The following is a 12,039-nucleotide window of genomic DNA, read 5'->3' as shown; positions in this document are numbered from 1 at the left end:
ACACCCACAGACACCACAAGTGCAACACTCACAATCACCACAACAACAATTTTCAGTGTCAATACAGGTGTGTTCATTTTATCTTGATAAGTTGTAAAATGTACACTAATGTATTACACAAAAAAAATGCATGTAAGGGCAATGTAAAAATACACAAGACTAAAGCAATTGTCAACACACTATTCATAGTAAGACAAGTGTAAAAGAAGCTTACCGTAGATCCCGGCGACAATGGAGTTGATTAGCTTCGTGGTCATGTAGTAGCAGCAGAGGGAGGACCTGGACAATGCGGTTTGAGATAGAAATCAAAGTGGGAAACAGAAAAAAGGCACGTTTCTGCCTCATTTCCTTCAATTCCACCAACTCAAAGCAGGAGGTATCCCTGCCACAGTTTCCTCGACGGAACGGCACATCGTGATTGGCCCGGCGGTAATCTTGGCTGGACTCCTGACAACAGCCGCTTCTGCCTATGATGCCGTCGACGAGGTTGAAAATTCCTGGCGGGGTCGGTGGCACTCGGGAGGTCTTTCATCCATGGACTCGCTAACACCTAAATAGAGTGGGGGGACCGCCATGTAGGCGGGCAGTGAAACCATCAAAAAAGTGTCGGCGGGATCAAATCCGCCAAGATCTAAATCAGGCCCAAAGTTTGTAAAGATTTTTGTGATTATATAAATTTGTCATTGACAAAACCTACAATACGGAACATTAAGCTTTAAAATGTCAAAACATTTGAATCTGTACAATGTTATTCTTGATTATGATCTTTAAACATTCCTTTTCTTTTAACATAGTGTTGTTTTACGTTGCATATATATGCACATATATATATACACAACACATATATACATGCATATATACATAAACAATTGGTTGATGATTAAATACATTTGAGACATTTAAAAGTATTGCGGTATTGAGAAACATGTACATCAACAGTTATCATCCAGAACACATCCCTTCAGGACACTTCATATGAAGAAACACCATATGTGAAACGCAATTGAATAAAATCAAATCACGGCTTCCAAATTTGTAATAGTGTACATTAATTGTCATTTATGATTTTTATCTTCATTTTACTCTCCTAGGGCACCTGCTTGGCCTCTCCCATGATGACTCTGACTTTTGTAAAGAAAACTTTGGCTCCATGAAAGATAAACGTTTGATGTCTTCAGTGCTTACCAGCATCGATGCATCCAAGCCCTGGTCGAAATGCACAACAACGACAATTACCGAATTCATGGATGATGGTCATGGTATGTATGATTATGTTTAGCTCTGTAGAAGTGAATCACATGCCATATAATGCAGCTGTTGATTAGTATATCATTCTCACTCAGTAGAAAATTATATTTCAAAGATTTATTTCAGCTCTGGGTACTTTAACAGAAGTTATAAAATGAGCAATTATCTCATAAACAATTTGATTATATCGGTCAGGGCTGTCCAGCGTTGTTTAAAGATTGCCAAATCCATGCCAGGTTTTCAGAATACCACAAAGGACACATAGTCAGTGTTTTTCCAGAGCATCACACATGGACCCAACACTGAGAATCCATCATTGGCTACCCAGATATTCATACAGTGGAGATCACCACTGCTTGCTTCCTGAAAAGAACTTCATTAATAATGTGCCAAAATCTTTGCAATATGCCTTTCTGAAAGAAAACATTGACTTGTTTATCTGACTTTGTGTTAAATATTTCCATCCGTTTATATGCTGTAATATGCATAATTTAGGGAATAATGCAAATGTTAAATTTGAGTTTTGTTTAAGAATGCTCACCAATTTAGAGCATTTTTGAAAGTCATCATTCAAAAGAAAATAGAACCGGGCATAACACTGTATGAAGTTTGGAAATTTATATAGCTACAACCTAGCAAGGGGCATTTGAGATCTAGGTATTTGCGCTACACTGTGCTAAGAGAGCAGCCTTAGGAGCACTGTACATATGATCTGTGAGCCAAAATGGATGATTAATACCACGTCATCCACTCTGATCAGTGGAGTTTAAAAGGCTGGCATTTCTCCCTTAAATTACTATTGCAGATTTCACTAGTAAGAAACCACAGTCGCCTAAGAACTTACTTGAGAAAACCCTCCCATAAATAAACCTCTATCACCAGGTTGAGCAAACTGACAGAGGAAACTCTCCTTTGTGCCTAGCTCTTACTTGTGAATTCATCTATCTGCTCACACTGTCAAGTACCTCCAAATGGGAAATATGTACATTTAGAAATACAGTTCTGGTCAACTAGAGTGCCTTAATTTCCTATACATTTTTTTTCTTACAATCTTGGTATTTAATAAGTTAGGCATGTAGCCCCCTTTACCCCTTTACATTGGCATCTGACCAGTGATATCAATTTACCACACCGGTGCTAAATCACAGGGCTTTTGTCTGTGAATATGTGTATCTTCTTCCCCGGCATCAAGGAGTATATGATACCTACCTCTGTGGTAAGTCACACCTACTCCCAGAAAGGACTTTGTGAATAGGGTCCTTAGTTTGCAATAGTGTCATATTGGAATACAAGTAAATCAACTGTATAGACACAAAAATGCTCTCCAAACGTATTGTAACAAAAAGTGGTAGCGTTTTATTTAAGGACTATTGTTCAGATTGTCAACACACAAATAATTTACTCCAGCTGGGATAGAATTCATTTCCATTCAGAGACCTACCAGAGAACCTGGTCCTTTTTTGAAAGATAAATTGGTTGCTGAATACACGTTATCATTAATTCATTTCATATGAGAAAACATATGAGGAAAAATAAATAACGTGATGATGTGACCGAATAAGAAAGATAGATTTAAACGTGATGTGTTAAAGAATAGAAACCCACTTCATTGTCAGATTGAAGCCAAACAGACCTTACATTGCCTAAAGGTAACACATCCTGGTCTGTTTCTGTAAAAGATGACCTATTCCATTGTAGTGCAGCAGGGGAAGGGTGCAGGCATGTATTTACCATGTGAAGCCCCAGAGGCATGGACGCCATTGTGGCTATCAACCAGCAGACCAGCATAACCCGCCCCAAGTATGACACGGCTCACTTTTGCTTTGTCTCATTCTTTAATCACTATATCAGCCCTCCATGACTTTCAAAGCAGGAATGGGAGCACATTGGACCCACTCTGTTGCACTGGACATCCATTCTCTTGATATTAATGACTTTCCATGTAGACTAAAAGTTTGCTGGAGTTAAGGGAATGTGCACTTCTCTTGTGGGTTAAGTGCACTCGTATATTTAATCAGATACCCAAGCCACTTTGCATTTCAATAATTGTGCCTGTTTGGAAGCTATTAAAGAACTGGCTCTTCCAGAATAGATCCTCTTAAATTCCTCCATTGGTTTGTACCGCTCTTCCAGCGCTGGGATGCCTCATGGTAGCCATGCGCTATACAAGTGCCGCAAAAAACAGAATAGAATAAAATAGAAAAATCAAACTGCAATACTTGTGTCCTTGCTATCATCACGCCATCGATAACTCATGCTATGTGAAAAAAAATGCAGTGAGATGTGACTGTGAATAAGCAAAGGATGAAGTAAAAAACATGAATCGCCTTACTACACTGGATGGCAGAGCTTCAAAGGGGGGTGGTACTAGGGATCAGACAAGCCAGCCATCACACCATTCCACAATAGCAGAGCAATTTGGTGCATTAAATATGCAGACAAACCAATGGGGTGACACAAAACTAATACCCTACAATCACTGCCTTTAACATCCTCAAGCATTGTTTTTCTCAAAGCTGTATGCAGGAGACCGGACCCAGGGAATGCCTCGGTGTGTACATACACAATTCCTGTGTTCTTGCTATTACGTTTCCAAGGATTGTTTATTCTTGAGCATTCGTGAAGAATGGGTAGGTGAGTTGTGCTATTGATACAATCTAAGACTAATGTAGTTAGGATAATTGCAGTCTAAGGGGCTAATTTCTGGGAGTTTGGCATAGGACAGCACAGCAAGGCACCCTGCTACACTGCCCTATGCCAAAGTGAAAGGGCAGGAATCCACCGTATTTAAGCAATATGGTGCATTCCTGTCTTTTCGCCCTTGGCGCCGTTTGGGCAGCCTAGCGCCAACGTAGGTACCCCTGCACCATGGTGCAAGGGTGCCTCCATTGCATGCAGAATTGTTGTTGTGCAGGAAAGGTCACCTTCCTGCACATAAACAATCCTCTGAGGCATTTTCCTCTTTCTATGTTTGCTACAGAATACAGCAAACATAGAAAGATGAAAAAATGAGGAGAAATAAACATATTTCTCCTCATTACGCCAAACCTCGGAAGGCATATGGATTTGCTCTTCCCCAGATTTACATGATCTTGTAAATCTGGGCCAGCATCAAATTCCATGGGTGTTAAGTGGGAAAACCCACCGCAACATGGAATGCCTCCCGGGTGCTGAGTAAGGCGACACAGCAATTTGCACTGCTTTGCCTTACTCATGATTTATGAGGATGCCCAAAGCCACACAGGGTGGCTTTGCGTGGCTTGATAAATCAGATCGAGTGCCCTGTGTCATGCATGTACCACTTTACGTGGTGCAAAAGTGGCGCAGGGCACTCATAAATGAGCCCCTAAATGACCTAAGTCTCAGTCTATTTCCTTTGGGATTTGCACAAAGAGTTGTCAGTGGCTGGCACTATCTCTGGCTTTTAGCCGAAGAGTAGAGGCTTTCTAGTTCATGGAAGTATTACATCTATGCCAATGTAATGATTGTAGGCAGATTCGGTGTGTTATTATTTCCCCAGGTTATGCCACATCCATTTCTGAACTCTTTCCAGCTTCTGGTTATGCTCTCTGGGTTGGAAACTGTGTGGTATTGTGCTCTTATGGATAGTCCATTGGCTACAGGGTATAATTAAGGTTTACATATTCATATTTATAGCACCTTTTGAAAGGGGCCTTAAATTTACCTTCATTGCACAAAAACCTTCTGAAACAAACTCCATAAAGTTCTCAACTGTGTCATCTGTGACACAATTCACAAATGGTGAGTTATAGTTTAACAGACCTTACTAAACTAGAAAAGATGTACTAGCATTAGGGGGTCAGTGGGGTCTTTGCACTAGAGAAAGCATTTCATTTTTGAGCCTCATTGTGTTCATGTTGTATGTTGTTCAAACACTAATAGCCCACCTGACTTGAGGTTTGTAAGTGAGACTTAAGTGTCTAATGTTTGTTCACGCCACATGTTGGTGTGCTTAGCTCCTGTAAGATTGGATGTTCTTGATTGTGGGCACATTTTGGGCAGTACACACAGGACACCCTTTTCAAATGTTGGGTCTCAATTGCGAGGCTTTGGAGCAGGGCAGTGTCGCAAGGAATCTTTCTGCACTGGTCTGCTTCACAAGAAAAGGGCAGTAATGTCTGGTATCTATGAAATACAGTGCATTCATGTCCATTTCTCCTATGCAGGTGCACAATAAGCTGCCATGCACCAATGCAGGCACCCTTGAGCCATGGTGCAAGGTTGCCTGCGTTATGGGCGTGATTGTTTTTGTGCAGGAAGGCACACCTTCCTGCACAAAAACAATCAGGCACACCTTCCTGCACAAAAACTATCAGGCACACCTTCCTGCACAAAAACTATCACGAGAGGTGTTTTCCTCTTTCTATGTGTGCTGCAGAATAATATTTCTCCTCGTTGCACCTCCCTAACGCCACCTCTGGGGTGACGTTAGAATCTGATGCATTCCCAGGTGTACAATTTCTTGTAAATCTGGGAATGCTTCAGATTCCATGGGTGTTGCGTGGGGACATCCACAGAAACCCCCATGGGGCGCCCCTTTCATGCAGTGTTCTGCATGAAAGGGGCACATATGTACAAGGCCTTGAAAAGCTATGTAAAGTGGCTTTGTGTGGCATTGTAAATATGTTGCGGCACATTGCGCTACCGGAGCCTTCAAAAAGTGATGCTCCAGCGGCGCAAAAGTGCCACTGAGTACTTGAGTGTTCATTGTGTCCTAACAACACAAAGGATATCTGTTGTTCAAGGAATCTCTAAGACAAAATGCTTCTAAATGTTCAGATCACAATCCCAAGGGCTAGAGCGTGTTCTTACATACACAATGTTAATACTAGCATTCGTATTAATTCATGTTATTCGCGTTTGCAATCACTGCACTTACATTTACTAGTTTGTGCAATAAATATGGGGATTAGTTCGCTTAGCTCCACTTTATTATTCACTCATTAATAGGAAACACAGCCATGCCGTCATCCTTACACATTTTATGCAGCCCAAATAGCGCTTGCATTGCCAGAAATGGGATGAACACTGGACAAGTCTGCCTGCACCAGGAGAGTCCAGGGGGTAGATTTGTCATGATGCTTGAAATAAGTCACTGGGATTTTTGTGCACATATCCGTCCTCTTGACTATGTCTAGTCCGAGGTCTTGTATTAAAACATTTTTAAAAGCATTTTCCTCCAATGCAGTTTCCTATAATATATATAGCACATCCTGTACATCAGAAAAAAAGCTAATCTCTGTACATGGAAAGAAAGAACAGCACACAAAAAAGTGTAAAAACAAGTTAAGCTGCCAAGGAGATCTAACTTTAAACTGCAGAAGGTGTACAATCAGGCTGTACAGGAGTGTTCAAAGACATTACATGACATTTAGCAAAACTGAGATAGTGTTCTACAGAGTACTGGGCGAGTGCTTCAGACTTTCAGAGGTGAGACTGAAAAGTGTCAAGCCACATCCTGCACCACCCAGAGTGCTTCTGCTACTTTTACTTCGGGTAAAATGTAGGCGATTGCATATCACTCTGTACTGTATAGTAGAGGCTTGCACAGAAGGATCACAACACCGCATTTTGTGTAGATGTGGATTTCATGTCTCTGCAGTGCTTAATGTGAACCAGGGGCTTCCAGTGCTCAGATCCAGCACTTACTCATTAACACCAGCCCTCTTAATGAGCACCAGTTAAAGACACATTCATTTATGGGGAGATTAAGTGATTGGCCCAGAATCACAGCATTTTGAGCGGACGCTGAGACCCAAACCTGGCTCCCCAGCTCTGAAGTCGGCAGCTCTGGCCATTATGATACATCCTCTCCCCACTTTCATGGTACTTTTTTAGTCGGCCATAACAGGAGAAAAGGGCTGGTGCAAGCTACCTCCTCATGAGAGCCCCAGCGCGTATTTCTTTACAAATTAACCACTGCGTCTCTGGTGATAGAGTTATGCATACCAATACTACTGATGACCTTATTCACCCTGTGGTAAATAAAATAAATATTACCGGACTGAATTTCATGCGGAATCTTAAATTAAAGTAAATAGCTCAAAATAACAAGAGGCAGAATCCGTGGTATAAGAGGTTTCTAATGGGCTTTATTCCATTCAAAATGGCCGACTCGAGTCGCGGCCCTCAGGTTCCGTCACCACGAAGGTTCAGGAAGTGAAGTACAATAATTTATTAACAGACATGTATTTTTATAATAAGTACATTACAATGAAACGAATGTAGAAGGCGTAACATTTGATAAGAAAAATGACGTGACAGTGACATAATCGAAACTAGGCGTAATAAGGAATAAAAGAAACATGATTGGTTAGGATTATCAGACATAGGTGGATCTATAAGATAATACTTGGCATAGATGCGCGCGCAGCAGCATGACGTGTAATTGACGTGCAACTAGGGGGTGAAGGGGACTTGACATTTAGCTCTACATGTGGAGACGAGAAGTCTGGGGTTATGTCAACCTAATCCCAAATCATATCTAACATCCTATGTTTAAAGAACTATGTTATCCACAAGGAAGAGACTCTCGGACAGAATCTATTCTATACTGACTGTGTGCGTGTACAAGCGTCTAAGTGTCTATATGAGATGCGAGGGGCAGAAAACTTTCCATGGCAACAGGGCTATGAATCACTTGCAGGAGGACGGAAAGGCTGAGTCCTTTGCTTGTGAGCTAAAGGAAATGTTTACCTAAATCACTGGACAGGAATGCATCGGCTGAAGAGCAAAATAGATAATTCGAAGGTGAAATACAACTTCTTGGCAGACAGGCGAAAACTGGCCGAGGCAGGCACCGTTAGCTGCACAGGGAGTAGGACAAAGTTCATGGATACAGATGCGAGCTCAAGCTGAAGCTGTCAGAGACAGAGAGCAGGGAAAGGCTTTGAGGACAGAATCGGGCCTACTCGCCTGAACTGTAAAAATGGAGTAACTTAGCCATGTAAAGTCGGTGGCCTTTCATACCTAGGAATCGAATATCCAGCCCATAGATGGCGGATCTGACAGAGAACATGTTGACGGTAGACACACATATGTTTGCGTCTTAGAAACTGGAACTGGAGGGAACATACATGTACTTGTAACATGCATATAGAACCGTTGGGGTCCAAGATAGGGGACATAACTGATCAGGAAAATCCACATTTCCACATTCCCTCCTTGTCCCCTTCTTGCCCTTCACGAGACATCAATCTTCATCATTCCATTGATTTGCTCATGGAGCATCATTTCTTCTTCTTTCTTCTTCCGGGATCTTGAGCGAAAACTTTGATGTGGAATACACGATGTGGCACACAGACCACAAATCGCTGGTCCACATTGCAGGCATAAACAACAACTGAAGAGCATAAGAAGGCCAATACCTAGGAAGGATAGAACTCTCCATCCCCAGGCTGATATCACACTCCAAAACCACCCGGACCACGTCCAAGTGTCTGGATTCTCGTGTATCTGGCTTACAATCTTATGAAGGCGTGTTATAGCTTTATATACAGATGGCGAATTTTCTGGTATGAATATGCAGCAGCTGGATCCGATGACCCTGCAAGCTCCGCCCCTATCGGCCAGGATGACGTCAAGGACAAGACGATTCTGGAGAACAACAATTCTCATCACTGATTGTTCCTCTGTCAGATTGCCTAGGGCGGCTATAGTCTCGTTTACTACAGCTTCAAGAGTCTTGGTGAGTCTGCGTATCAGCTTACTATTTGATATAGTACCTATATAGGGAAAGATACCTTTATTGAAATCTACATACTTGTCCCATGATGTCTCAGTATAATCGACAACTGGGAGATCTCTTTGCTCTCTATTGTGTACTAAATGAACATTTCGATAATAATCAGGGGGGGCTAGGAAAACAGGTGGCAAAAGGAATGCTATATAACAGGTACCATCCCAATCTAGAGGCAGACGCATATATGCCGTCTGACCACATATAAAGTAAGAATGGCGAGAAGCTCTAAATGAAGATTTGCCTTGATCACTATATTCTACTGTAGTAACGCATTGGCTATGGCCCATATGTATGGAACCAACTTTTCTCACACATAATTCACCCTTAACTGGAAATACTGACATAGTGGGCAGAATTAGTTCAACTTCGGATTTGACACTCAAAATCATAAGATTAGGCGTAAAATTACCTAATTTATACACTTCATTTTCTAAATCAGTTCCTGTTCTACTGGGGTGACCCTCCTTATTAGGGTGACAGACTTTGAATAAAACTAGATTCAGATTTCCCCATATCCAATGTTGTTGATAAACTGCTGTGTCTGGGTCTATGGAATTTAATAAACTAAACCATGCTCCACAGGAGCCATTGTATGTAAATGGATGTGGAAAGAAAGGCAGAACTCCTTTGTTATTCTGATAGGGAGGAAGTCGGCCACACACCCAACAATTGGTCGCATTACTAGTCTGATGGGAATGATGTAACATACTAATGAATGTGTTATTGCGCAGCGCAAGTCTATAAGATAATTCATGTGGCGGTAGGTCACTAAAAGAATGTTCATCAGTTATATTGAAAACACGTTTAGAAACAGGATGATATATGTGCAAAATCATACTCGTAATAATTACTAAAATACTCAATAAAAACAAAATTAATAATGTCACAATACAGTGGTTACGCAGTAATTTACAATAAGCATGTCGTTTCATTATGATTCTGGACTCTACATGATTCAGACCTAAAGGGTACATGTCGGGACAGATTCAACCGCTTCACCTTGGAGAGGACTTAAACAATCAAATCGTCCGACAGTTTAGATCTGGACCTGAGTTTCTGTTTATAGCACTGAGAGTCATTCAGTTCAACAAAAGGAAGTTTTGAATCAGTCTGTGAGGGAGTGCAGGGCACAGTGTCTATATCTGAAGGTAGTCCATGAAATTTTTTTACGTGACTGGAATGAATCCACCCTTTTCGTCCCTCGATCTTCACGGCTGTTCTTGTGGTCAACAGGACCAACTTGGGTGCTTTCCACCTGGGCTCCAATTGACTCTTCCTGTCGAAATTTCTCACAAAGACAAGATTACCCGGAACAACGTCATGGGGTTTCGCCTCAGTGTTGTCGGGAAAGGCTGCAGCTACCTGTGAACGAGAAGATTGTAGTGCAGACATCAAGGAAGCCAGGTAATCTGTCAGCATATTACAGTCAACATCAGTTATTTTACGTGGTATAGGCGTCCCCCACATATTCGGCGGTCTACCAAAGATCACCTCATACGGGGATAGCCCTGTTCTAGAGTGTGCTACCATTCTCATGTAAAAGAGTGCAACTGGTAATGCTACTATCCAGTCGACACCTTTCTCTCTACATATTTTGGACAGTCTGATTTTCAGTGTCTGGTTATGTCTTTCTACGAGACCTGCTGCTTCGGGGTGTCGGACACAGTGGAATTTCCACTGATATCCCAACAAAAGTGAGACATGTTTCATTAATTCGGATGAGAAAGGCTGGCCGTTGTCTGAATATACAACACGTGGTAAACCGTACCGTGGGAAGAATTCTCGAACTAGCTGCTTGGCAGTAGTCGGGGCAGTGTAATCTGATACGGGATACGCCTCTGTCCAACGGGAGAGAGCGCAGACAACTACGAGGACATATTTGAATCCTCGACAACGTTCCATCTGAATATAATCCATCTGGAGGACTTCAAAAGGATGGTCAGGAGGCTGAAATCCACCCTGCTCTACGGGAACACTCTTTCCTGGATTAAACTGACAACATATCATACAGGTACGAACTTTTTGTTTAGCTGCTGCTCGTAAATGTTTGTTGAACCAAATGTGCTGAATGCTGTCTAGCATAGCCTTCTCTCCTAAATGTGCTGGACTGTGAACTGTAGCTATAATGGCTTGAACCATGGAATCAGGGAGAAACCATACAGATTTCTCCTTCGTCATCCATCCTTGATCTGTCTGGATCCCTCCTAGTTCAGTCCACTTCTTTATTTCTTCTGCTGTGGCATGTGTCTGTATGTCAATTACGTCAAGTGCGGGATCCTTAATTGTCATACACTGTGTTGGTGTCTGAACTATTGGCTTTGTCATGTCTAATGTGCGATTCTGAGCAGTCTGTTTAGCTGTTCTGTCAGCTAAGTCATTGCCTTGAGAAATGGTATCAGTAACCTTCGTGTGTGCTTTACATTTCATAATTGATATAGCAGTGGGTAGATGTATTGCGTCTAACAAGGCATGAATGAGGGGTCCGTGCTGAATGTGGGCACCATGGGACGTTAAATAACCTCTCTCTCGCCACAGCACGCCGAAGTCGTGTACAACTCCGAATGCATAACGTGAGTCAGTGTATACATTAACTTTCTTATTTGTGGCTTGAATACATGCTTGCGTTAGAGCAATAAGTTCTGCTGCTTGGGCTGACAAAGTATCTATACAATTTGTCTCAATAACTTCAGTGTCTGTTGTGACTGCATACGCGGCCACTAAATCTCCTGTATTTGTTCTCATGCACGATCCGTCTACATACAACGTCAGGTCTGGATCTAACAATGGAACGTCTGTCAAGTCTTGTCTAGGTTTCGTCTTTATTTCAATGATTTCAACACAATCATGAGCTAGTGGGTCTGTTCCAATTACAGGTAATAGTGTAGCAGGATTCAATGTATTACACCGTCGGATCTCTATGTGTGGTTGAAACAATGTCAGTTCATAACCGGTAAGTCTTGCTATGGTCAAGTGTTGTGTTTGTGTTCGGTTCACAAGAATCTCTACTGCATGTGGTACTTGTACTGTCA

General features: G+C 41.9%; 1 protein-coding gene across 1 annotated transcript in view; it reads left to right on the top strand.

The window, feature by feature from the left end:
• ADAMTS5 (ADAM metallopeptidase with thrombospondin type 1 motif 5) overlaps positions 1-12,039 on the top strand; it is a 100,345-nt gene that overhangs the window by 44,914 nt on the left and 43,392 nt on the right. The window contains exon 3 of the mRNA XM_085623082.1: positions 1,092-1,259. Within this exon, the coding sequence (XP_085479208.1) occupies positions 1,092-1,259 (168 nt within the window). The remainder of the gene's footprint in view (positions 1-1,091; positions 1,260-12,039) is intronic.

This window comes from Triturus cristatus, chromosome 8 (genome assembly GCF_964204655.1).
Source record: "Triturus cristatus chromosome 8, aTriCri1.1, whole genome shotgun sequence".
NCBI classification, from domain to species: Eukaryota; Metazoa; Chordata; class Amphibia; order Caudata; family Salamandridae; genus Triturus; species Triturus cristatus.
The sequence above is the reverse complement of the archived record's forward strand: the minus strand, read 5'-3'. Positions and strand labels throughout refer to the sequence as shown.